This window comes from Acanthamoeba castellanii (genome assembly GCF_000313135.1).
Source record: "Acanthamoeba castellanii str. Neff unplaced genomic scaffold scf7180000084641, whole genome shotgun sequence".
Lineage (NCBI taxonomy): Eukaryota > Discosea > Longamoebia > Acanthamoebidae > Acanthamoeba > Acanthamoeba castellanii.
In genome coordinates this window covers 540660-565730 of record NW_004457343.1, presented here as the reverse complement: position 1 = coordinate 565730, position 25071 = coordinate 540660, and the positions used below count along the sequence as shown (strand labels likewise).

General features: G+C 58.3%; 9 protein-coding genes across 9 annotated transcripts in view; 5 read left to right on the top strand and 4 right to left on the bottom strand.

Moving 5' to 3' along the window:
- Nucleotides 1–286: 286 nt before the first annotated feature.
- On the top strand, nt 287–4009 carry ACA1_367180 (MIF4G domain containing protein; the record flags this gene model as incomplete). The annotated part of the gene is made up of 14 exons (XM_004336050.1): nt 287–400; nt 460–594; nt 661–697; nt 764–855; nt 877–918; nt 1227–1490; nt 1574–2136; nt 2206–2422; nt 2517–2670; nt 2752–2956; nt 3178–3410; nt 3463–3615; nt 3678–3866; nt 3927–4009. 14 exons carry the CDS (start codon nt 287–289, stop codon nt 4007–4009), a joined length of 2481 nt encoding a protein of 826 aa, XP_004336098.1.
- Nucleotides 4010–5919: 1910 nt separating this feature from the next.
- ACA1_367170 (uncharacterized protein) lies at nt 5920–6114 on the top strand (the record flags this gene model as incomplete). The annotated part of the gene is made up of 1 exon (XM_004336049.1): nt 5920–6114. One exon carries the CDS (start codon nt 5920–5922, stop codon nt 6112–6114), a length of 195 nt encoding a protein of 64 aa, XP_004336097.1.
- A 163-nt stretch (nt 6115–6277) lies between these two features.
- ACA1_367160 (zinc finger domain containing protein) lies at nt 6278–7391 on the bottom strand (the record flags this gene model as incomplete). Its single annotated transcript, XM_004336048.1, has 2 exons — nt 6278–6586; nt 7053–7391. The coding sequence occupies 2 exons, from the start codon at nt 7389–7391 to the stop codon at nt 6278–6280; spliced, it is 648 nt and encodes a 215-aa protein (XP_004336096.1).
- A 580-nt stretch (nt 7392–7971) lies between these two features.
- ACA1_367150 (acyltransferase domain containing protein) lies at nt 7972–9506 on the top strand (the record flags this gene model as incomplete). Its single annotated transcript, XM_004336047.1, has 8 exons — nt 7972–8073; nt 8140–8286; nt 8369–8538; nt 8638–8720; nt 8786–8892; nt 8979–9208; nt 9295–9431; nt 9478–9506. The coding sequence occupies 8 exons, from the start codon at nt 7972–7974 to the stop codon at nt 9504–9506; spliced, it is 1005 nt and encodes a 334-aa protein (XP_004336095.1).
- A 231-nt stretch (nt 9507–9737) lies between these two features.
- On the bottom strand, nt 9738–10053 carry ACA1_367140 (uncharacterized protein; the record flags this gene model as incomplete). The annotated part of the gene is given in 2 exon segments (XM_004336046.1): nt 9738–9796; nt 9807–10053. 2 exon segments carry the CDS (start codon nt 10051–10053, stop codon nt 9738–9740), a joined length of 306 nt encoding a protein of 101 aa, XP_004336094.1.
- A 507-nt stretch (nt 10054–10560) lies between these two features.
- ACA1_367130 (uncharacterized protein) lies at nt 10561–12847 on the bottom strand (the record flags this gene model as incomplete). Its single annotated transcript, XM_004336045.1, has 12 exons — nt 10561–10713; nt 10814–10922; nt 10999–11090; nt 11165–11317; nt 11380–11471; nt 11559–11660; nt 11803–11891; nt 11977–12062; nt 12144–12283; nt 12357–12533; nt 12597–12652; nt 12732–12847. The coding sequence occupies 12 exons, from the start codon at nt 12845–12847 to the stop codon at nt 10561–10563; spliced, it is 1365 nt and encodes a 454-aa protein (XP_004336093.1).
- A 216-nt stretch (nt 12848–13063) lies between these two features.
- On the top strand, nt 13064–14942 carry ACA1_367120 (tetratricopeptide repeat domain containing protein; the record flags this gene model as incomplete). Its single annotated transcript, XM_004336044.1, has 10 exons — nt 13064–13175; nt 13247–13365; nt 13425–13547; nt 13616–13699; nt 13779–13880; nt 13975–14077; nt 14167–14305; nt 14418–14592; nt 14692–14773; nt 14848–14942. 10 exons carry the CDS (start codon nt 13064–13066, stop codon nt 14940–14942), a joined length of 1134 nt encoding a protein of 377 aa, XP_004336092.1.
- A 347-nt stretch (nt 14943–15289) lies between these two features.
- On the top strand, nt 15290–20395 carry ACA1_367110 (RhoGEF domain containing protein; the record flags this gene model as incomplete). Its single annotated transcript, XM_004336043.1, is given in 13 exon segments — nt 15290–16660; nt 16752–16808; nt 16884–16971; nt 17049–17164; nt 17237–17421; nt 17495–17603; nt 17752–17872; nt 17961–18092; nt 18203–18268; nt 18279–18321; nt 18451–18552; nt 18702–18930; nt 19049–20395. The coding sequence occupies 13 exon segments, from the start codon at nt 15290–15292 to the stop codon at nt 20393–20395; spliced, it is 3966 nt and encodes a 1321-aa protein (XP_004336091.1).
- Nucleotides 20396–20547: 152 nt separating this feature from the next.
- Nucleotides 20548–25071, bottom strand: part of ACA1_367000 (Hypothetical protein) — a gene marked incomplete at both ends in the record, with an annotated part of 5557 nt that continues 1033 nt past the window's right edge. Inside the window, 22 exon segments of the mRNA XM_004336042.1 lie at nt 20548–20654; nt 20730–20853; nt 20937–21058; nt 21098–21202; nt 21287–21373; nt 21664–21677; nt 21695–21818; nt 21887–22050; nt 22146–22208; nt 22295–22442; nt 22531–22670; nt 22768–22783; nt 22888–23117; nt 23192–23313; nt 23388–23464; nt 23571–23646; nt 23704–23791; nt 23935–23994; nt 24063–24197; nt 24645–24726; nt 24787–24934; nt 24994–25043. Coding sequence (XP_004336090.1) covers nt 20548–20654; nt 20730–20853; nt 20937–21058; nt 21098–21202; nt 21287–21373; nt 21664–21677; nt 21695–21818; nt 21887–22050; nt 22146–22208; nt 22295–22442; nt 22531–22670; nt 22768–22783; nt 22888–23117; nt 23192–23313; nt 23388–23464; nt 23571–23646; nt 23704–23791; nt 23935–23994; nt 24063–24197; nt 24645–24726; nt 24787–24934; nt 24994–25043 — 2282 coding nt within the window.

Below are 25071 nucleotides of genomic sequence, written 5' to 3'. Positions count from 1 at the left end.
GCGGCCTCGCCGCCGCTAATTGCGCCGCCATGCGCTGATTGCGTTCTTCCCAGAGGGCTATCTTCTCCGCGAGCGCATTACGCGTTCGAGGCAGCGACATTTTAGCGATTTAGGATGACCTTCTCCTACGCCAATCCGAACCGAAAATCCTCGGTCGGGCCCCTTCTCTCAAACCCTTCTTCTCTCGACTTCGCTTCCGTGTGTTCGCTTCACGGCCTTGCTTTTCTTTTCGCCTTTCTTGCTTTCCTTTTTAAAACCGAAAGAAGACCAGCAACCAAAGCGAGACATGTCAGGTTGGGCCAGCTACATCGAGGCATTGACGGCGACCGGGCAGGTCACGCAAGCCATCATCTTTGGGCATGATGGTACTGTGTGGGCGGCTTCTCCTGGCCTGAGCAACGTACGACATCTTCCTCACCCCCTCCCTTTCGCCGGCATGAAGCTAACGGGCTCTTTCAGGTCGCAAGCAGTGAACTGGTGGCCGTGAGCAAGACGTTCGATAACCCCTACGAAGCTCAATCAAATGGTCTCAAACTAATGGGCTTGTCATACATCCTGCTGCGCTCCACCAGCGAGAGCATCTACGCCAAGAGGGTACGCGCCATCGTAATATGGACGAGCTTCCTTTGTGCTCACCGCCTCTGTACGACCTTCCTGCAGGGATCGTCAGGCTTCTCTGCTGCCAAGACGAAGCAGGGTATGCTTACTCCAAATTTGGAGTTCAGTTCTTTGTGGCCAATGGCTCACTGTCCACCACCCACAGGTGTGGTAGTCGGCTTCTACGATGCGCCAACCTATCCAGGGCGCAGCACCGTGGAGGTGGAAAAGATCGCCAGTTTCATGCGTGATAACAATGTATGATCATCGACTGTACAGCCCTCGTTCGTGCTCTTCGCGGGCATCAAGCAGAAGAACCGAGTCAGCCACATAAAAATTTGGGGCGGCCAGACGACGCTTCGTTCTTTTCGCGTGGCTTTCCTCGCCTTTCCGTCTGGGATATACATGGAATCGCAGAGCGGCATGCCGCACCACCCAGGTTGACATGATCCCCCCCTTCCAGCTTCATGCCCCTTCACCTTCTTCGGTTTATCCACGCTCCGTCACGGCGTACAACAAACTCCTTATTCAACCCTCTCTCAACGTTTTCATCAGCACTTGAGGTACCTCTCCTCCCCCTCCCCCTCGTTTCTTTGTAGCTAAGCAGCTTTCCTCTTCATGGTGCGCAGAAGAAAGAGACAACAGATTTTCCACGCATGTCTGCTCCCGCGCTTCCCTTAAGCGAGCACGCGGCCCGAGCCACGGCCTCGTTCGCCCGCCTGTTGGCCGAAGCGGAAGGCACTAACAAAGCCCAAGAGCGGCATATCGACACCTCCATCTCCCACGACCCGGGCACCAACCTTCACCACACTACCAGCGACGAGTGTGCTGATGGCGATGGCGACGGAAAGCGCAGGGTCTACTCACCATCGTTTCTCCTCCAATTCAAAGAGGTACTCGCTTATGCTACTTTTGCCTGTTGCTATCTGCCGCCTTTGCCTCAGACCCTTTCTATCTTCTGAATGACGGTGTACAGCGCTACACCGAGCCGCCGCCGGGCCTGCCCAAGTCGGGCCTGGGGTGCCTGATCTCGTCAGAGACGCCCATGACGACAACCAGGGACCGTCCAGGCCGGGACGAGCGACCCTCGATCCGAAGAGGCGAGTCCGCGCGCGACATCGCCACGCTCAGACTGCACCGCGGCAGGCGCGCTGCGGGGACTGCCACGAGCGGGCGCGCAGGCTCACCCTACCCACCGGGCTACAGCCCTCCGCCCGCGGGTCGTCCCAAGACGCCAGGCTCGCCCACCGTGCCGCGCTGGAAGCAATTCCAGGCCGCACCAACTCCCCCGCGCTTCGCACAGAAGGCCGCGACCTCGTCGGCGCCCTCAACCCCTCGCATGTGGAAGCGAGCCGAGGGTCCGGTTGAAGAGGAGGAAGGCGAGTTCAACCCCGAGGAGATGGAGGAGTCCGGCGGCTGGAGGAGAGAGCGAGTCGAAGCTGCGCCGGCGGTTCTGTCAGATGGCGCCAAGGCGTGGACCCCGCGGAGGCGTCAGGGCGGACTCAGCAAGGACCAGGAGCTCCTCTCCCAGGTCAAGGGGTACGAGCGCACTGCCTGTGTGGCTGTTTAGCGGGGTATGTGGTGCTTATAGAACATGGCTCCGCGCAGGATCCTGAACAAGCTGTCGGTGGACAACTTCCACCAGTTGTGCGGGCAGCTGTTCGCGCTGGAGATACCTTCGTTGGACGTCCTGAAGGGCATCGTTGATATCATCTTCGACAAGGCCACCCTCGAGCCCACGTTCAGCTCCCTCTACGCACAGATGTGCTCGGACTGGGTCAACAAGGCCCCCAAGTTCAAGGAGCCTGGGTCAGAGCGAGATATGGTACGCTTGCATTCAATGTGCCAAGGACTATCATGGCTCCTACTAAACTTAGGTTTTATAGACATTCAGGCGTGCTCTTTTAAATAGGTGCCAGGCAATGTTCGAGAAGAAGGAGGAGGGCGAGACACATCCCACAAAGAGGGTGATGATCGGCAACGTGATCTTCATCGGTGAGCTCTACCGCAAGAAAGTGATCACGCACAAGATCGCTCACATCTGTCTCTCTACCCTGCTCGGATCCGTCACCCGTAAGCACTCCACTCCACTCTACTACATGACACCACACGACACGCGCTAACCGTCATTGTTGTTCGTCATTGTTCTTGCAGATGCGATTGCGGACAATAAGGCTGAGACGATTGACGAAGATGTGGAGTGTCTGTGCAAGCTGTTCATCATCGTCGGCCGCGACCTCGACGTGCTGTCGTCGGATAGCCACAAGCGCATGGATGAGTACTTCCGCGCCCTGCGTGGCATCATGACCAACAAGGCCCTGCCCGCCCGCATCCGCTTCCTCGTTCAGGACGTCATAGAGTTGCGGCAAGCCGGCTGGACCCCCAAGACGCTCAAGGCTGGCAAGTGAGGTCCCTTCGCACCATCTTCCACTCCTTCTCTTCCACTCCAGTCTCTTGCCGACCGATGTCGCGCAACACCGCGAGCTTGTACATAAGGCCTTGAACAGCTTTCTCGTCTAAATAACAAAAGAAAAAAAAGAAAAACGCAGAAGTTCCCCTCACGTAGATGCAAGCGAACAGCAGCAAAGTGAGTGTGCGCCGCGCCACGGAAGATGACGCCACATTTCTGGCGTGGATTCTGCTAGAAGCTTCACGATCGTCCTTGCCCCGGGGATTTTATGATGTGCTCTTTGATGATTGCGGTGAGGGGGAGCTGCTCGCCATCCTCAAGGACCTCGTCCTCACTCCCGAGCCCTCGTTCACCCGCTGGGACTGCTTCCTCATCGCTGAAATCGATGGCATTCACGCAGGAGGTACCACCCACGCGCTACTTCCGCAAGTAGCAGCTCACCTTTGTGATTCCAGCCGCGTGCGGCTACAGCGCTGAAGAGAAGACTGGAGAGGGGCTCTGGCGAGCAGTCACGACCGCACTTAAGGAGAGGAAGTGGAGTGTAGAGCAGATGGCCAAGACGGAGCGCGTGTGGAACGAACTGCTCGTGCTCTGGCCCGCGCTCAACGGTACTACAGCTCCTCCCATAGCCCTTTCGTCTCTGGCTCTAAGCGTCACATGGACGTTGCAGGTGAGCACGAGCACTGGATCGTTGAATACGTTGCCGTGACCCCGACCTTTCGGAAGCGAGGCGTGTGCCACCAGTTGATGCTGGCAGTGCTGGATCAAGGGCGGGCAAGAGGCTTCAAGCGAGCTCAGATCACACCGTATGCCGACAACGAGGCCTCGGTAAAGGCCTACGAGAAGGTGGGCTTTAAAGGTACCACCAAGCTCCAGGCTTAGCAGTAGCAGCCTTGCTCTAACCCTGCGAGACGTGCAGAGTATTGCACCATCACCTCCCCCATATTCGAACAGCACATACCCGACACGCTCGGCGCCCTGCACATGCGCATGGAACTATGACCCGCTTCATGAGCGGAAGCAACGAAAGAGAGCTATACCACTACCACAACGCGCGCGTTCTTCATTCCTTCGCCTCCGTTCGTGCGCATTCCACTCCCATTCCTGGCTGTGCAGGCAAAAATGTAGCGGCCGCCGAAGGCGCCGGCTTGCTCTGTTCTTTTTCAACGCTCGACACGAAAGGAGGAGGCACGGCTGCAGCTAGGAGCACAGTACGTAGTACAAGCACTTCTTCTACTTGAACGAGGACCAGAGAGAGAGAGAGAGAGAGTGCAGTGCTAAAGACCTCGACAAGACGAATGGAAGAGAGCGTGTGGCTACACTGCAATTCGTGCTACAACGTAGCGAGTAGCGACTCGTGGCCGGCGTGGCTGGACGTGGTCTTCACCAACTGCGGGCACGTATTCTGTCACACCTGCTTCACTGCGCCTTCTTCCTACTCGAGCGACTCGCTATGCCCCTCGTGCGGCAAATCTTGCCAGTCTACTACGTTCCGAGTACGTACATCCGCACGTCTTATTAGGCTTGCAGAGCTCTGCTCATCATCTACCGCGACGTGCTCGATGCAGAAGGACAGCCCACCTCCGCGAATACAACCCTGTACGCTTCCACTGGAAGTCGCTTTGCGTAGCACTGTGCTCACACCCCCATTTCGGCTCAAGGGTTCGAGGACTCAGTCGTCGCGCTGGAAAGGTTGGTTCTCAGAGCTCTCTTCTCGCGAGAACGGCGCAATGACCTTCTTTTTGCAACGCAGGGCGATCAAGGTGATGCGATTCCAGCGCGGCCAGGAGGCGGCCCTTGTGCGAGGTCTCGTTCGCCAGATACACCGCCAAAAACAGGAGTCAGCGGTTCTCTGGCAACACTCCCCTACGCAGGGTTCCACTGATAGGTACCGAGTCGTCTGCTCCGCGTAGTTGCTGTGCTCTGTCGACTCATCGTGCTACATTGGATATTCAGCTTCAGGACGAACGCTGTCGACGCGTGGGACTTGGCGATGCCTGGCCAAGTGAGGCAGTACCCATCGCCTCCAGGTTATCAGTCCGACGAGTATGGCATACGGCCGCCCTTTGGCTTGAGTCCGCCGCCTGGGCTCGCCCTGAAGTACGCTACCTTGCGCGTTTCTCGGAATGCTCGCTTCCTCATTTTGTTCATGCAGTGGTCATGCGAAAGAAGCGCATGGTCAGGCCACCACAAAGCCTGATGCTACTCCCATGGGCTATCCATCGCTGGCTGGACACTCGTTCCGCCACTCTCCGCAGCTCATCGGAAACCAGGACGGGTTGCTTGTAGGCCCCAAGCCAGGTAACCCACATACATGCTAGTGCTGCATCTCCGAGTGCGCTGCTAACCTTCATCCGTCGCAAGAAGCTCCTCACGCTTCGCTCATCCTGAAGCCCGAGCCTACACCGCCTCCCCTTACCATAACGAAAGAAGGTATCGCGCAGTTTCGCTATAGCGAACGTCCGGGCCAGCGTACGGCCGAATCCATCGACCAGCCGATGTCGCTCTCCGCACGCCAGCATGCCCTGCCTTCTGGATTGGCGATGCTAGGTGGAGGTGGAGCTCGCCTGCCCACACCGCCTACAGCTTCTACGCCAGACTCGATCCTCGGCCGCGAACCGCCGCCGTTCCTGCAGAGGCAGACGCTGAACTCGTCCAGAAGGTTGCAAGACCGCCTTGCGAGTTTCCGTCAACAGCAAAGCAGCAACGGAGGCCTGACCCCTGTCCCCGCGAAGCAGAGCCAGCTCTTGATGGGTACCTCTTCACACACACGCAGGTCTCGAGCTGCACAGCGAAACTCATCAAGCTTCCGGCTTCTGGTTTGTGATCAACCAGAGCGCGCAGCACCAGGGAAGAAGAGAAAGGCGCCGCAACGTAGAGGCCTCAGCCTGCCCGACGGTCCAGTGCCGAAGATGACGAAGCTCTCCAACTCGCAGCGCGGGAGCCCCGAACTGCACGAGTCCGGCGGCGTCGGGCAGACAACGTCGGCTCCGCACAGCGACGACGATCACTACGACACCTTCGAGATCCACCCTGGTAAGAGCCTGCAGCCGAGCGTCGGCGCCAACACCAACGCCACTCGCGCCGACGTGCAGAAGGAAGAGTAAGAGTAGACGACGAGCCATTGTTTGTATATCGCGGAAGACACGCGCTTTCTTCTTCATGAAGTAGAGACGTACACTGCTCGCCTCCATAACTGAGAGTGTCGCACTCGTTCAAGGAGGAGAGGAGAAGGAGGCACAACACGGAGGGTGCGGGCGCGAGAAGTCATCACAGCGGAGAGGCGGCGTTGAGCTCGGGCGAGTGTTGTCTGTGGTCCTTCTTGTTCTCCTCGATGAGCTTGCGCAGCCGGATGTTGTCCTCGCGGAACCGGAGGTTCTCCTCGCGCAGCATCTTGTTCTCCTCGCGGATCACCTTGTTGTCGCTTCGCAGGTGCCTGTTGATCTTGTCGAGCTCGTCGACGTCCACGTAGTCGTCCTTGTCATCGTCATCGTCGTCTTCACCGTCCTCCCTCTTTCTCTTGCCGCCAGCGGCCAATTCGCTGTCCTTGTCCGTGAGGACGACGTGAAGGTAGGGACACTGTTTCCCTCGTGTGCAGCTATCATTCAACAAGACGCCATGACGAGGGTAAGAAGATGAAGACATCAACGGAGAGATGAGACCAGGGCGAAGAGGGGAGGGCCGTACTTCTTGCGGAAGAGGTGGTCCCTACACACTTCAGGTCCAGCGCGCGCCGGCTGAGGGGATGAGATGGAGGTGTGATTTGATGTTAGAAGCAGTTACAGCTGCTGAGGTGGATGATTTTGGAGCGTTCAGGCTGCGGAGGGCTTTGAGAATTTGGCCGAGATGGATGCATCGCGAAATGAGATGAGAGGGAGGAGTGCGCTATGGTGCAGCAGTGAGCGGAGGAGCGATGAGCGGAAGCAATGGCTGTGGCTGGCGTTGCCGGAGCGGAGAGAAGAAGAAGCAAGGAGATGGAGAAGATGAGGAGGGAGCTAGAGGTAACCTTGTTGGATTGGGATGGTAGGGGCTGGGGAGGAGGCACGATGGGTGGTGGGAAGAGAAATGGCGGCGGCGCTGGCATGAGGCCGATGTGCATGTAGGGGCATCGAGAGCCACGCGTGCAGAGCCCTCGCATGAAGTCGCGGCACACGTCTCGTGGGGCGTCGTCCACCATCCGATGCGAGTAGGGGCAGAGATCACCGCGCGCGCAGTAGCCGCGAGAGAAATCGCGGCAGAGCTCGCGCTTCTCCAGAGGTTCTTCCATGGCATGAATGTAGATGCAGCGCGATCCACGCGAGCAGCGGCCCGTCATTCTGTAATCTCGGCACACCTCGTTCAATCTCTTGCCGCTATCGGCCATGTGGTGCATCATGGGCGGCATGCCGCCGCGATGCGAGGGAGGCGGGGGCGGGGCGCTGCGATGATGATGGTGATAAGCGTCACCTCCCCGCGAGACTGGCGATGGTGAACGTCTCCGATAATCGCGTTCATCGCGATCGTCACGGCGGTAATCTCGCTCATCGTATTCGCGATCACGGTACGACATCCTGCCCAGGATCTTCCAGCTGATGAATGGTGCAGTGTAGCCAAAAGAAAAAGAAAAAAGAAAATGAGAGAATTATTGATTTTCCATTTACAAAATCGGTTGAGCGGCAGGAACGAAGGAGATGGAGAGGCGCACTGATGAGCCGGCGTGAGTCCTGCGGAATGGCGCTGCCCGCAGCGCCGATTCGGCAGGTTTTCGGACTCACAGCGAGGGGCTCTTCTCTTTGGCACGCAACCCAACGCAAACGCGCTCGTGCCACAGACCCGCGAGGAGCAGGCCAGCTGCAGAAGAAGGAGGAGAGACGCACCGGTACCGATTGGACGTACGCCGCCATATCACAAATTCAATACTACACAACCAACCACTGACCCTTTGAAGACCTCCACTCCTCTGCAGCTCAGCCCTTTCTCGCCCGATGGACAGCAGCACGCCGGCCGCCGCCAGCTCCACACACACTCACACGCTCGAGCTTGACGCTAAAGCCCAACGCCGGAAGGAGCGGGCTCTCAGGGCCATTGTACCCCCCCCCTAGCTGGGCATGTAGGGCGCCTTTGTTGATGCTTGTTAACGTGGGGGGGGGCAGTTGGAGCAGAAGCCGCCATCGGTCAAGTGGATGGGCCGGTGGTGCAGTCCGCTGACGAAGGCCTTCGACCCGGTGTTCTACGGCCTTGAGAACGTGCCCTCCAACCCCGGTGCCAAGCTCATGTTCGTGGGCAACCACACCATGATGGTACCCGCACACATCACCATCAACCCATCAACTTCGTGTGCGTTGCTCGCCTTATGCCTATTTTTTGTCGTGGAGTGCACAGGCGCTGGACTTGCCGGTGCTGCTGTTCGGGCTGCTGCAGGAGCGAGGACTGTTCGTGCGCACCATGGGGGACCACTTTCACTTCCACATTCCCGGCTGGAAGCGCATCCTCATGAAGATGGGCGTCGTCGACGGCACCCGGGAGATCTGCAGAGCCCTCCTCGAAGACAAGTAAGTCGAGTTCCTATATGCACTCTCCGGAGGCTCCTCCCACTCCACTTGTTGGTGTTGTGGTTGCTTTCTCTCGGAGATCTCACATCATTCCTGCAGCCATCCGGTGTTGATCTACCCGGGAGGCGCCAGGGAGGCCTTTAAGAAGAAGAGCGACCCCAAGTATGCGCTGTTCTGGGCCGGTACTGCCTTCGCCCCGACTTCCTTAGCCCGTTTCGCAACGCTGATATTCTCCCTCGGCCACCAGACCACAAGGGCTTTGCCCGAATGGCGATACAGACGGAAGCCATCATCGTGCCGGTGACAGTGCTCGGCATGGAGGACATGATCGGCGTGCTCTGCGACATCCCGGCGGTGCCTCATCCCCACCGGCATTCTCACAAGGAGATGGCCATCATCACGTGATTGTTAGTGAGCTGACCTCCTGTGGTGGCATGCAGTCCAAAAAGCGCGATCTCACGGTGCCGGCGATGAAGCCTCCAGGCCCACGCAAGTACCAGCGTCTGTACTACCACTTTGGCCCGCCCATTCCCACGGCGGCCTTCCAACGCAACGACTGCGAAGCCAACTCCACGCGCCTGCGCGACCAGACCCAGGAGGTCATCCTCTCCGGCCTGCGCTTCCTCCAGGCCGTCCAGCGGGTCGACCCCAACCGCTTCGGCTACGTTCGGTTCGTACCCCCCTTCCCCACTTCCCATCATGATGATGCTGGCCTTCAACTGGGAGAGTACTCAATGTGTTGTGTTGGTCGGCCAGGATGCTGCGAGAGCTGCTGCCGTGGCTGCGGGAGACGAAGGCGCTCACGAGCAGCAAGGACGGGGAGGTGGTGGTGGGCGAACGACCGACAGCGGAGGCCGACGATGGCCGAGGCGACACCACCAGCAAGCCCACGGGTCCTTTGGAAGACGAGGAGATCGCGCAGGAACCCCCTGTCCACAGTTGCTGTGGCCACCGGCAGCCACTGTTGATATCATTACCACGGCCGGAGAGTGTCTCGTTTGTACAAAGAAGAACCAGCCAGTTGTTCAGAGTTACGAGTTGGAAAGTTTGTATTGATTGGTCGTATTATCTCAACTTTCGCGAAGTTTCGCCTAATGTGCGTGTCTCCTCCAATCAACACGATTGAGGAAGGTCGACACCCAAGCAACCAAACTCGAGCTGGAGTTTGGCAGGGGTGGTGGTAGCTGAGGATCGCGGCTCTACGCCGACTCGAGCGCTTCGGGCACGGGCGTGGAGTGGTCGTCCTTGCTAGGGATCTCTTCACGTACGGGACGGGCTACGTAGCTTGAAGTGGAAGACGCCCGTGAGGAACTCGTTCTGCGAGAGCCGAGAGAGCGGCGTGCAGGGCAGGAACGAGGGACTCGAGGAAGAAGGGACGTGGAGGTTGTGGGAGGAGGCCTCGACGTCCATGACGTCGCAGGCCAGGGAAGATGTTGATGCGCGGCGAGAGACCTTGGGGCTGTACTTCATGATGAAGGTTTCCCGAAAGAAGCCCGATTCGGTGCTGGCGTTCATCTTGGTGTGTGGTTTGGGCTTGAGCAGAAGGTAAGGCGGATTGGGAGGAGTTGGTGCAGGGCAATGGTAAGGCGGGGCTGAATGCTTGCGCGGCGGGATGTGGTTATGAGAGTGCACCTGGCCGGCACAATGATAAGGCCTGGCCACGGAGTCCGCGAAGTTTCGGACTGGCCTCCGCGAAAATGCGCTGCATATCACGCCTGGCCTCGCTGGCTTTCGCTAATCCCGGTAAAAACCCACCATCACAAACTTCCGTTGCCCTTTGGTTCCTGCGAGACCGTACCTGGGACTAACTATGGTGGCCAGCTGTGTGAACTGCGGTAGAGAAAGTGGTGGTTGGCAGCCAATTGTTGCGCAGTTCTCCACCAAGTAGCCCAATGAAGAAGAAGATGACACAAATGGGGGAAGACAGCAATTGAAGATGAAGATTGTGAAGAAGAAGAGGAGGAAAGAGGAAAGGAGGAAGTGGGATTCCCTGTTCTCAGAGGTGGAGATGTTAATCGGCGCTCAGTAAAACTCTCTGGTGTCGCCCTCGCCCACTTCCTCGTGCCTGAAGAGGCCATCGCCCTCAGCCACGACCCAGTGGGGCAGCAGCCACTCGGTCGAGTAGTAGGTGCCCGCTTCAAAAATCCTGTTCCAGTCCTTCTGCGAGATCTCGTACTGCACACCATAAACGACGATTACCATCAGAGCAGGTCAATGATTGCCTCCAACAACAATAACAACATGTCTTGTGTGTTGTGCGTTGCAGGTCACGTACGAAAGTGTCGGTCCACCACTGTCGGTTGTACATGATGGGGTTGTTGGTCCATCCACACTGGCCAGCATCGAAGCACCAATAACTGTAGTCGCACCCACACTTCCACATCCTGGGGCGCCACACGATCCGCCTGGTCAGCAACTTTCCAACAACACACAGCGCCGCTTCACATGAAGAAAGAGTACCTGTGAGGATAGTTGGAGAGGAGGAAGTCGTCCTTCTTGTAGTGATAGCCGTTACAGAACAGATGAGGCTCCCATCCCGGCTGGGTCAGCCACTGCGATGACGAAACGTAAAATGGGAGTTAGAGACGAGAATCGATGGTGACATTGCAAGAAGAATCACGCGCACCATGTTGACGCCAGCGTCATCGTCCCACTGCGGAGGATCGGTCTTGGACGGGTGAATGTTGGGGTGACCGTGGTTCAACCTCGAACGGAACTTGACCACGTCGGCACGCGACCCATTGTGCTTATCGAATAGCATACGCTTGGCCAAGTCAAGCTGTTGAAAGCAGAAAATGAGCGAGCGGGCGAGCGACAGCTTGGCGGTGGTGGGTCGGTTACCTGCTCAATCACCGTCTGGCGCGGCTCAACGAGCTGCCAGTCCTTCTCCAGGAAGAGAACGAAGCGGCTCTTCACAGCCCTCATCAAGTTGGCTGTGAACCATCAAGTGCTGGGTAAGTCAAAGGGGAAGCGCCAGAGCTGAAAGCTGAGACGCGAGAGTAGCAAAGAGAAGTAAGTACCCAGCGCCTTGCCCAGGCCAAGGTTGGTCTCCTCGTTCATCACGGTGAAACCAAAGGACTTGCCCACCGACTCGATCTTCTCTCGAATCTCTGGGTCTCCACCTGCGCGATTCAACGAACGACACCGGTTAAGAGCTAAGCCCAAACGCGGATGTTGATAGGAAGCGGAGTGGTTCAACTTCAACTTCAACTTATAAAAGACACCGCCTTGCAGGTGCGAGAAAGAGAGCGAGGGAAAGCGCACCGTCGATGTAGAGGTAGGCCTCCTGCACGTACTCGAGAAGACCATTGGCCTTCCACGACTTCATGGAGCTCTCCAAACTCAAGTGCTCACTGCATGCGAAAACCGAATCGCCATGAGAAGGTACGCAGCGAGCAAGGGTGCATGCTTGCTGTTGAATTAAAACACTTCACATACTTGTAGACCGAGACGATGAGGGCCAGGGAGTCGTCCTCCTTCTGCGGCACCGGCTCAGGAGGCACGCAGCAGCCAACACACTTCTCCTGTGGGTCCGGATGTAAGCATCATCGAAGGCACGAATTGTGAGGAACAGCGCGAGCGCAAGTGGAGAGGAGGAGGTGTACCTGGACCCAACCGGGAGGGATAAGGCTCTTGAAGCGCGCGAGGGGGCCAAGCGAGTTCGCAGGACGGGCGCAGACAGCAGAGTAGTCGGGATGCGAAGACATCCACGTGGGGATCTTCGGCTCCATCTTCATCTTAACAGCTGCACGTGGGGAACAGGATGAGGAGGCGATACGGTGGGCTGATTATCGAGATGAAGAAAGAGGAGGACGTACTGGCATACGTGGCGGCGACAACGTTACTGACACAGTAGCCAAAGAGGGTCTCCTTGTCAGTTGTGCCTGGAGCCGCGCACACCTCACCCTCAATGACTGTGCATTGGTCGCTGTGTTGTGAGCATTCCTTGAAGCTCTTCAGAGATTCGCAGTTGATCTGTTGCGACGAGCCCTCGCCTGTAGATTCACGCCAATTGAGATCCATGTCGTGTTGATCTTTGATCAGAACTTGGGACGTACCACGTCCGTGTTGCTGCATGGGAGGAACGTGGCGGTCCCCTACCGGCTCTAACCCACTGCCAAATTCATCAGCCCAAGTCTTCGCGAAAATCCATGAAAAAAACAAAAATGAGATAGAGGTGGGGCGACTGGTACCTGACATCAGACTTGTAAAAGAACATCAGCATGAACAAAAAGAAGAATGTGATGAAGATCAGGAAGAGGATCCTCCACATCGTCCTCTGCCCGAGAACGATTTCTACCGATCCCATCTTGAAGGATATATCAGGAACAGAATGCGTCTAGATCGATCCTCACTTGGTAAGATTCCTTTACGTGATGCGACAGACTCCTTGGTGATCCAATCGTTCGGTGGGTCTGCTGTCGTGGCACCACACTCTACCCAAACAGAACGAAAAGTCCTGTCAACACACGAGGAAACCACGCTGACGTCAGCCGGCGCAACACAACAACAAAAAGGAACAGAGATGGAAGGACTTGAGGTGGAGGGGCCTGTGTTTGTGACACAGGAGCTGGTTCCTGAACACGCTCGCGCCCTCTTGCGCGAGGAGTTGCATCACTGTGACCCCAAGCTACCGGGTACGTCGACCATTTGTGTCGCAAATTGATTTACGCCTTTCGTTCTTTTTACATCTGCGGCCTCAATGCAGCGCTGCTGGAGCAACTGGGTAAGCACGGCGCAAGCGAGTGCTGGCACAAGCACGGCACGTTCAAGCAGCACTTGTTTGGCGTGTGGCGCATCCTCTACCTGTGGAAGCAGAGCCAAGCCGTACGACACCAAGTGCAGGCCTTGGCTGGCTTTTTGTACTCACTTCTTCTTCGACGCAGGTTTGCCGTTGTGGGCTCTACCACAGTGCCTATTCGAACAGCTACGTCAACCTTGCGATCTTCAAACCCGATACGGGAAGAGAGACCGTGCGTTCGGCCGTGGGCAATGAGGCCGAAGAACTGGTACGCTCTCGCCCACACTTCCCGCTGGCCACCTTCGCCTCTCACATCACCAACGCGAGTGCATGCAGATCCACTTCTTCTGTACGATCCCTCGCCAGGAGCTGATCTTCGACCACATCCTGCCCCTCCACCCGGACAAGCCCATACCCAAGGTCTCCGCTCCTCACCTCATCTCCAGCTTTGTTCTACAGTTCTTCACGCCGTGTCTAATAGCTGCGTCCCATCGTGCAGGAGGGCGTAGAGGTGAGGCACATACGCAACAAGGACGAGAAGATACGAGTCTCGCCGAAGCTCATGAAGATCTCTCTACTTCTCACCATTGCCGACTTTTGTGTGCGCCACCTGTCATGCGCTCTCGATCTTGCAACGCCAGAGACGCGTTTACTCAATACAGGGCCGCTTACACGTGCTCCCTCTCTCACGACAGGATCAATGGTACGGATGGCAGGACCTTCTCTTTGCCAACGAAGGCGGCCTCACCATGTCTGGCGATAACCCCGCCACCTTGTGGCCCTCCACCGGCAAGCCAGGTACCGCTATGATGCCTCCCATTTGCCCATGCGGCACATCTACCGTGCTCCTATCTAATGCTCGGCGGCACCGTTGGGTTGAACACCAGGGCTGTGGATGAGCCGCCTGTCGCAAATGGCGGTCCTCAGCCGAAGGATCCACGAGCAGGAGCCCGATGACGAACCGCTACCGCCCATCTTCAACAACTGCTCCACAGTGTTGGAGCCCGACAGCGAACGCGAAGCGCGGTATCGATTGAATCTGTTGAACTGTGCCTTGGCTCAAGCAGTGGTCGGTCACTATTTGACCGTGTAGTTGACCAATTCCTATTGATGTTGCTTTGGCACCCAACTCCTGCAGGGACTTGTATTGGCGCGTGGTCATGCACAAGACGGAGCAGGAGCAACACGAGGAGGCAGCGGAAGACTTGCGCAAGGCCATCGCACTCAACCCCTTTGTTGCCGAGCCTCGTGTCCTCCTAGCCCAGATCTACAATGTCTCGGGCCGCTACGAAGAGGCCGAGAGCCAGGCACAGGTTCGCAGACCGTCTCATCATAATCATCATCATCCCATAACTCCTATTGCTCTCGCGTGCGCTCACTCGTGCTCTTTGCTGGCAAGACGACGACAACAGGAAGCACTGCGCCTGCTGTTTGAGTGGGGAACGGCGTGGGACAAGGTGCCGCCTTGGTTAAGCCTGTTGCCTGCGTGGTTCGGTTCACTGACGATAGCCTAACACGCCCGTGTGCGCGTTGTGCATTGTGCATGGCGTAGCGTGTGGGGTGGGAAGGATGGATCGCGTGGGCCAGGATTAACGTGCTCAAGGCCAGGCGGAAGGAGTGGCCCTCCACCTCCTTTGGCATCATCAACCTGGGTCTCGTATGATGAAGAGAGAGCGCCCTCCTCCCCCCCAATCTCGAGCTCAGCTGGTGCGTGATCCCCCATAAATCCAGTTACTTATTTCGGGACATGACTAAATTCCAAATAAGGAGCGCCACAACAGTTCACTTCACAACTGTGCCATGGCCGTTGCGGATAGCGCACAAACACAACACACACACCACACACACCTTTCCTTTCGAACTAGAACTCGAGACCAACATCAGAAGCTATCCTCCTAAAAGGGCACCTCCCAAAGACGCCCTCTCCTCGATTCGATTCGCCATCTCTTCTTCTTCCTCCACATCGATTCGATAATCAACACACATCCATCTCTTGAAGGGCTGGGCATTATGGAGCACCCTACATCAAGTATTGTGGATGACCCTCCTCCACGCTCTCCTCCCTCGTCCACGCCCTCAGTCGTCGTCGCGCCTCCCGAGGAGGAGGCAGTCATTAAAACCAGGCCGCGCGCCTCTGTGTGCTCCGTGGCGTGCTGGCTGTTTGAGCCGCACGAGTGGAAACCAGCCATCTGTCGCAACTGCTTCAGCTCCCTAGCCGCCCACAAACTCGACGTCAAGTCCGCCGCGCGCGACCACCCGTCCGCCCTGCTCAAGCCCGGCTCGCGGCTCTCCCGGCGGATTCGCGTGCCCCACTACGAGACCTTCGAGTTCAAGCTGCGCGAAAACCAGCAGCAGGAGCCGCAGCTGCTCCCTCCCCTCTTCAAGTCGCCGCGCTCTCCCCGCAGCGTGCCCGTCGTGGCGGATGTCAAGCTCGAGAGCGAGGGCGTGCCCGCCGCCGCTGCAGCTTCTTCGCCCAGCCTCCCCGTGCCTGTGCCCGAGACCAGCAGCCGCACCACCATCACCGACGAGGCAGGTGAAGCGAAAGGTGACGGCCAGAGCGAGATGCGATCTGGGAAAGAAGAACCGCAACAGGGCGAGGGTAAGGTGGAAGCCGATAGCGAAGCCGGGAAGCAAGAGCAAGCTGAAGGCGATGGTGGGATGGAGGGCGAGAGCGCAGAGAAGAAGAACGAGGTGGATGGCGTCGAGGCTCTACGACCAGAAGAGAAGGCCGTCGGTCCCGATGTGGGCGAGGAGAAGGGAGAGGTCGCCCCAGTGGCCGCTGAGCGAAGTGCTGCGGCACAGGCAGAAGGCGACGATGCGCCTCGGAGGCTGCGGGAGGCCCTGGCGGTGATCGACAAGCTGCGCGCCAAGATCGCGCGCAAGAATGCGCGGCTGGAGGAGGCCGAAGAAGAGGCTGAGGAGGTGGGTAGCACGCTCAAGAGCAGGATGTACGACCTACTCAAGGAGGCAGCCCAGACCGAGAAGACACAGAAGCAGCTGATGGACGAGCAGGCCCAGGCCCGGCAGCGCGAGAAGGAGGCACTTGAAAAGCTGATCGAGGAGCAGGCCCAGGCCCTGCAGCGCGAAAAGGAAGCGCAGGAGCAGCTGCGGGAGGAGCAGGCCCAGGCCTGGCAAAGCGAGAAGCAAGCACTGGACAAGCTGATCGAGGAGCAGGCCCAGGCCTGGCAGCGCGAGAAGGAAGCACTGGAGGAGCTGATGGAGGAGCGAGCCCAGGCGTCGGCGCGCGAGGTAGAGACGCAGAAGCGGCTGATGGAGGAGCAGGCCCAGGCCTGGCGGCACGAAAAGGCGTTCTGGATGCAGGAGACCTCCACCGTCAAGCGAGCCTTCACCCTGTTCAGGCGCCAGTCCATGGTCGCACCGGTACGCACCAGACAGACCCAGTCCGCCTTCGTTCTTCTCTCTTTTCTCTTCTCTCTTTCTTCTTTCTTAAGCTCATCATCCCCGCGCGCAGTTCAAGTCACTACATCTGGCGCCGCCCGCGCTGCCCCAAGAGGAAGCCAAGCCGGTGGTACGTTTCCAAGAAGGCAAAGTCGTTCATTACCTTCTCCTGCGCTCTTGGCTCAAGATACCGTGTGGTGCGCAGACCTACGACGACCAGGCCGTGCGGGCTTGTCAGAGCATCGTGCGCAGCTGGCTGGCCCGACGGCGGGGCACCCGACTCATCACCCTCGGTACGTCCCCGTTTACGCGCGCGCGCACACACACACGCCTCTTGCTCTCTCGTCTGATGGTCAACTCTTCGCTCTAGTGCGCGCCTACTCGGTGTCCCCCCACGCCAAGACGCAGAGGCGACGCTTCGCCACCATCCGCGAGTTCATCCAATCCGAGCGAAACTACACCGAAATGCTCCAACATGCCATCGAGGTAACCCATACCTCCTTCATGGCACGACACGCGACACGCGCAGACCACTCACTCATGTTCGCCCTCGTGAAGCACTATATGTTGTCGCTGCGCGATAAGGCGGAATTCGAGGCGAGCACGTTCTCCTGCGAGGACGTGGAGAGTCTGTTCAACAACATGGAGATGCTGGCCATCATCTCCCAGCAGTTCTTGCAAGCGCTCGAGCAGCGTTTTGCCAGCACCGACAAATTCACCTGCTATGGCGACATCATCCTCAAGTGCGCGTGTGTCGTGTGTCGTGTGTCGTGTGTCGTGTGTCGTGTCGCGTGTCTGACCAGGAGGCCATCACAGGTTTCAAACGGTGTTGCCGCTGTACTCAGTCTATTACCGCAAATACGAGGAAACCAACGAGCAGCTGCTGCGCCTCAGCGAGAACGAGGAGTTCAGCCAATATGTCGATGTACTTCTCACCACCACCAATCGCGTTTCAGTCCTCTTTCTCTAGAATGTAGAGCCACTCACAAGTGAGCTAACACACACACACACACACACACACACACACACACACACACACACACACACAACGACACAATGTTGCGCGACGACAGGAATTGCAAAAGAATTCGTCGTACAATCCCATGCTGGACCTCAAGGTCTACCTGTACCGGCCGTGCCAGCGCATACCCCAATACAGCATGCTGCTCAAGCAGCTGCTCTCCTACACACCCGGTACACGCCACTCCCGTGTGTGTTGTGTGTTGTGTGTTGTGTGTTGTGTGTGTGGTGCTCACGGCCGGTGTGATTTCTCCTGTGGCAGGCGAGCATGTGGACTACACCAACATCATGACGGCGGCCGAAAGGATCCAGACGATTCTCTCGCTGCTCAACAGGCGCACCGAAGTCGAACACTCCAAGAGGAAGATGCAAGAGCTGCAGAACAAAGTCACCGGTACCCTCCTCCGCCTTGTTCACGCGCCTCGCGCCGGTGGAGCCTCGGTGGGTCCTGAGCCTGACGCGCTGGGCCGCGGTGGTTGACCGTGGTGCGCGTTGAACGCCAAGGCTACGACAAGAATCTGGCGGACGATCGGGCGCGGCGGTTCGTCGAGGAGGACGCTGCTCCTCGGTGTGCACGCAGACCCGGGCAACACGATGAAGCTCGCCGACAACAGCACCAAGGGGTTGGTTCCCCACCGGCGGCTCATGTGGCCATCGTCGGAGCTCAACTAACACAAACATGGGTCGTGTGTGGTGGTGTGTGGTCGTGTGTTCGATCGAACCAGGCTCATGTCATTTGTCCGGCGGCCCAGCCCCTCGCTGTCGGCTGAGGTGAAGACCGTGCCCACGTCACAGCAGGCCGGGAGCTTGAAGGTGAGGCCGATCCGCGTCTTTGTCTTGTCGGACATGCTCTTGTACGCCCATCACCACTCTCTTTTCCTGTGTGTGTGTGTGTGTGTGTGTGTGTGTGTGTGTGTGTGTGTGTGTGTGTGTGTGTGTGTGTGTGTGTGTGGAGGAGTGTGTGCGGTGACACTTTATGCGTATCTCATCACACTGTGATCAGGTTCGCCAAGTCGCTGGGCAACGGCACCTACCGCTACAAGTTCAGCATTCCGCTTGGCGGGGCGGTGGTGACGGAGATGCAGGGCTTCGACAACACGCTCCTGATCAAGGCCAAGGGGGGCGCCGACCGCTTCTTCCTCTTCAAGGACGCCGCCGAGCGACGCAAGTGGACCGCCACGCTGTGGCCCATGATCCTCGTGCTCAGCGCCGACGGCCGGGTCAAGCCCGACGTACGCCTCAACATCTCGTCTTCAGGTCTCTTCAGCTCACTTGCAGCCAATTCCTCTAACACGAACACACACGAACACACACGAACACACACGACACACACGACACACCGACGCGCAGATGCGGCGAAAGATGAACCGCGGGCATCACATGCGCCTGACACACATCGGGATGACCAACCTGATGAAGGTGTCGCTAGGCCAGGAGCCCGGCGAGACGCCCGAGCTCGACCACTCGCTGGGCCGCGGCGACGAAGAGACCTCCTCGCCCGCCTCCCCCACCACCACCTCCCGGCCGCCGCTGCCGGTCGTGGTATTGGGAGGGATTACCACCTCTGCCGAGCTCCCGGCCGAGGAGGTGGTCGAGCCCCGGGTGCTGCTGAGCTCGCAGACGAAGCTGCTCTCCCCGCGCTCTCCACGCCTAGCGGCAGTGCCCACCGGCGCCGCGGCACCATCCGATCCTGACGTCGGCAAAGAAGACAGCAGCAGCAACAACAACGAAGTCGACGAAGAGAACGAAGACGGCGGCGGTAGTAGCTCGGCGAGGCGCGGAAGCAGTGCTGGTGGGGAGGGGAGGGACGGCAGGAGAGAGAGGCGTCAGTCCACCGTGCGGCGGAGGGACGAGGAGGAGCAGCAGCAGCAGCGCGAGCCGTCGCAGAGGAAGCGCAGCCGACGCGACAAGCAGCTGCCGCCACTCATAAGGGGCAGCGACCGCGAACGTGATAACAAGCCCAGCAGCCCGGCGAGGCCGCCCACCACTCGGCCACCGCACCCGAGCGCGGCGTGGCTCGAGGCCGACCACGACGGCGACCGGAGCCGTCAGCGCCGAGCGGAGGAGTCGTCGTCATCGGCGTCGCGGCGGCTCAGCACCAGCAGCATCCGGTCCGACGCCTCACGCGCCTCGCGGCCCGCCAAGACCACGCCGTCGAGCAAGTCCGCCTACCACTCACTCACCGGCAAGACCCATCACGGCAGCAAGGAGCGAGAGAAGAGGCCGACCGCCTCGAGCCGCTCGCAGATCGTGAGGGGCAGCGGCCGCCCGGCCGGACCCTGCAGGTCTGGTGAGGCTCGAGACGGTAGCGGCGGCGGCGGCGGCGGCGGCGGTGGCGGCGATGGTGAGAACGGCTCGCGCAGCTCGGAGGTCAGGGCAACGGAGACCTTGGTGCGCAAGCGAACGCGCAGCAACAGCTTCGACGAGGCGACGATCAAGCGCTTCGTCGGGGCCGCGAAGTTGGAGAATAAGAGCAGCGGTACTCCCGCCGGCAGCGCCCTCACCAAGACGACCGTCACCAGCAGCCCTCGGCGTCGGCCCCTCAGGCGCAGCACCAGCGCCAACAATCCCACCCCTTCCGACGCCGCCTCGCCTCGCACCGACGACGACGATGAGGATCTCTCGAGGAGGAGGGCGGAACGGAAGAGCTCTACGGCCACGGACAGGCGCGGCTCCAAGGCAGGCCTGCGCGTCTGATGTCAAGGACGGGCGGACTGCGTTTAGTTGATCGTTGGTGGTGGTGGGGGGGTGATATTATGTTCGTTGTGTTTGTGTTGTGTTTCGTTGTGTTTTGTTTTGTAGAGGATCTCGCAAATGGTCACCAGTTCTCTTCTCCTCACTACGACGCATCAAGACGCGAGGGCGTCCCTCAATTTCTCGGGCTTGTTGGTGGGCAGCTTGCAGGTGAAGTTCTCGCACACGTAGGCCGTGGCTGCTCCGTCGATGGGCTTCATGTCTGCAGCGTTGTGTGTGTCGTGTCGTGTGTCATGTAAGAGATCGGTCCAAGGCGATTGATGGATGGCGAGTGTACCCTTAATCAGAGCGCGGTAGGAGGAGAGGAAGTCTTGTCCCTCGCGCCCGTCGGCATAGAGCAGTACCCGATTGGGGATGAACTGGGACCGCACCTCCTTGAGCAAGGCCGCCGTGTCCTCCGCCTGCAACGCCCAGCTCTCAGTCAGCGCAGGCAGAGGGTACCGGTAAAAAAGAATGTAGAACACGTCAGAGAGCGGCGAAGTACGTTCGGGTCGCCGGCGATGACGATCTGCTTTGCTGTGGCTCGGCTAAAGTCGAGCGAACACAACATCTGCGGCACCATCAACGGTGCATCTTTGGCGGGGCACACGGTGAGCCGAAGTGGCGCTGGTGATGATGGTGGATGGTGGGCGGGGTGATGCGTACTGATGATGGGTCCCTTGCACGAGGAGAAGGTGGCCTCGGCCTTCTTGTACCAGTCATCGCTTCCCGTCATGTGCCACAGGCGCACCAGGTTCATGGCTGAGATGGCTGCGCAGGAGCACACCACACCAATGTCAGGCGTGTGAGGGAGATACATGAAAAGACCCGCATGCGCAGGTGAAGGGGGGGTACAGTTGCTCGAGGGCTCAGCGCCGTCTTGGTCATCGCGCACGCGCGCCAGCAACGAAGGGTCGTCTTTGACAGTATTGAAATAACCACCTGGGGTCCAACCGACACTGTGGTCAGATCTGGCACAGGTGATGGGGGCGACGGGAAGGAAGCACACGCACCTGTTGCGGTGTCGTAGAAGAGGTCATCCTGCCGGTGTTGTAGTCTGACCGCCCACCGCAACCATCGCACCTCCGCCGATGCCTCGTATAGATCTGGCAATTACTGTCAGCAGGTGTCGTGTCGTGTCGTGTCGTGTGTGTGTCGTGTCGTGTCATGTCGTTGGTGTTACCCAGTAGAGCTTGGACCATGAAGGAGTAGTCTTCGGAGAAGCCGCGGACGTTGCCGCGCCCATCTCTCCAAGTCCGGTACAGTATGGCCTCCTGATCGTCGTAGAGCTGGTCCCTGATGAACTGCGCACATTTGCTGGCCGACTCCGCGTAGCGCTTGTCGCCCAGCACCTCCGATGCTCTGGCATAGGCCGAGATCATGAGTCCTGCAGAAGAAGAAGAAGAAATAAATAAGGCACAAGGAAGAAGAGATGGATATGATACGCGGACAAACCGTTCCATGATGTGATGATTTTGTCATCGAGGTGAGGTCGAGGTCGTTTGTCTCGTTCGTGCTTGAGCTTTGCCTTGCTTTCCATGGTCAGCTTGTCGACGTAATCGACCTTAAAACCAAACTCCAATGCCGTCTCCTCTGCGGTGAGCTTCTCGGCCAGCACGCTGTCGACACACACACACACACACACACACACACAGAACACACACAAACGAGAGTGAGCGTCCGGTCAAGGAGAAGCTGAGCAAGTGCAACTCACTTCTTGTGCTTGAGCTCGCCTTGAATGTCTGCCGGCGCTGGTACGTTCCCCTCCGGCAATACTCTATATGGGTCGAACGAAATGAAATATGCACAACAGCGCTTCAGCAGAGGAAACAAACCGTGAGGCGCGGACGAGGGCGCACGTACCCGTAGCGGTGAGCGAAGATCTTACCATCCTGCTCCCCGAGGGCTTTGATAACCTCGTCGTACTCCCACACGTAGAACGCGCCTTCCACCTTCTCGTCGCTGTCGGGCGATACCAAACTGTCGGCGTCTTCGGCGCTGTAGAACGCTCCTGCGCCGTCAAGGTGTGTCGTGTGTGTGTGTGTGTATGTGTGTGTGAACCAACACTGTCGGGGATAACCGAGATGGTTGTTTCGTACCCTCTGGCGAAGTGATCTTGGTGGTCACGTATTCGAGCACGTCCTCGGCCACGTCGGCAAACACGGGCTCGTCGGTTATCTGGTAGGCGCTCAAGTAGGCCATGGTCAACTGCGATTGATCGTACAACATCTTTTCGAAACTGCGCGAGAGAAAAACGATGCGATAACGGTCAGCCATCAGCAGGGGCGCAGGAAGACACACAAGCCAGAGCGATGAGACGAGAAGGAGCCACGCACTGCGGGACCAGCCAATCTGCAGTGACACTGTATCTGTGGAAGCCTCCATCTGACGGTGATGACGCGTTGTCACCAATGCACGTGAGGCAAAGAGAGAAGCGAAGGAGAAGACGAAGGAACTACCGATGTGGTCGTAGATGCCTCCCCGGGCCATCTTGGTGAGTGTGACAAGGGCCATGTCCATCGCTTTGGTGGCCTTCTCGTTCAACTCGAGCCCCTCCTTCCGGTGACCGTACACGCGAAACAGGAAGTTCAAGGTGGCGAGCCGTGGGAACTTGGGCGCCCTGGTGAAGCCGCCGTGCTCTTCGTCGTAGGACTCTGCCAAACTTTTGAGCGCCGCGTCGTAGGCTCTGTGTATGAAAAGAACGCCGCTGGAAGTGAGCGCGTGACGCACTTCCAGAAGCAGGAGCTTGAAGAAAGGTACATCTCAATGGAGTCATCGTCGATTCCCTCCACCTCCTTGCCGGCAACAGTCATGTACTCCTGAAGAGCGTGTGCCGTATTGTCTGCCTCGGCCTTGAGCTGGTCTTGCTTCTCTCTCCACACCTTTGTAAATGCGACAAAGAATGAACGCGAGAGCAAATACAACATCTGCTCTCTCCACCATAAAAGCGCCGCACCTTGTCCACGTTGTGAATAAGCGTGTCGAAGCCCGGACGGCCGTACTTGGAGGTAGGGGGAAAGTAGGTTCCACCCACTATACAAGGTGGTGGTGGTGGTGGTGGTGGTGGTGGTGGTGGTGGTGGTGGTGGTGGTGGGTTATTAGCTGAGTAGAGTGCGGGTAATGGACGTGCGGCACACACCTAGCGGTTTGAGATCGGGCGTGAGGAAGACACTGAGTGGCCATCCGCCATGTCCGGTCGTTGCTGTGACATAGGTCTGGAGTGGGTGAGTAACGCGCGTGGACATTACCAGCTGAATGAAGCTTCACTGTACCATGTACAATCGGTCGACATCAGGGCGCTCCTCCCGGTCAACTTTGATAGAGACGAAGTTGTCGTTGAGCAGCCGCGAGATCTTCTCGCTCTCGAAGCTCTCTCGCTCCATGACATGGCACCAACTGTTAAAGGGTGCGAGCGAGGGTTTGAGTTGAACGGCTCTACCCTACACGGCACATGACAAACAAGCGTGTGGGCACGTCACTGGCAGGTCGAGTAGCCGATGGACAGGAAGATGGGCTTGTTCTCCCGTTTCGCCTTGGCAAACGCCTCCTCGCCCCAGGCATACCTGCAGACCCACAGGGGTGTAAGCAAGCAGCCCCCCCTCTCTAGAAACAAGGTGAGGTGGTGCAGTACCAGTCGACTGGGTTGTGCTTGTGCTGTAGTAGGTAGGGCGACTTCTCTGCCGCCAGTCGGTTCTCTTTGCGCTGAGGAGGAACCGCAGCAGGTGTAGTGGGAGCGGTGGAGAGGTGAGGGCCGCCACCCGTGTACCTGGTGGTGGCAGCAGCCGTAAAGTTGCGGCGTGGGTAGAGGCGGGCTGCTGCGGCCTGCTTACTCAGCGGGCGAGCTGCACTCGAGCGCGCAAGAAGACGGCCACTGGCGCCCACAAGAGGGGCGCCTCCAGCCAAGTAGCGTCGCATCTTCGGTATTAGTTGTGGCCTTCTTCCTTCGTACGCTGTTGTTTTAGCACCTGCTTTGTTTTCCGTTGCTTTTGCCTCGAGTTCGCCAAGAGGTTGGCCAAACTGCTGGCGAACAAGACTGTTGTTCTGTACATGCGTGAGCTTCATAGAGCGGGAGGGCTACTTGGCTAGCTGCTGTAGCTCCACGGTCTTGCTCTTGATCCGTTCGTGTGTTGCCTCGGCCTCGCACGCTGCAAACTGCTGGCGAACAAGACTGTTGTTCTGTACATGCGTGAGCTTCATAGAGCGGGAGGGCTACTTGGCTAGCTGCTGTAGCTCCACGGTCTTGCTCTTGATCCGTTCGTGTGTTGCCTCGGCCTCGCACGCTGCGTTGTCACGGTCTGGTGTTGCAAAGACGGTTATGGCGGCGGATCGCTGCGTCTTCATAGGATGACACGTACCTCGCTGCACAAGTCCCTCGGCCTTCTGCTTGGGCAGGTGGATGAAGAAGTCACCAGCACAGTACCAGACCTTCGACTCTGCGTCTGGCTTGGCCAGGTACCCGAGTGCCTGCTTGTTTCGCTCTTCTCGGATCTCGTAGTTCCTCAGCTGCCGGCAGAACACGGACGGTTAGGGTGTGCATGTGGGGAGCCAGGATGAGCCCATACCGTTTGCTTCTCGGTGGCGATGTCTTCGCGAAGAGCCTCATACTCGACCGCTTGATCAATCGATAATCGCGACATAAT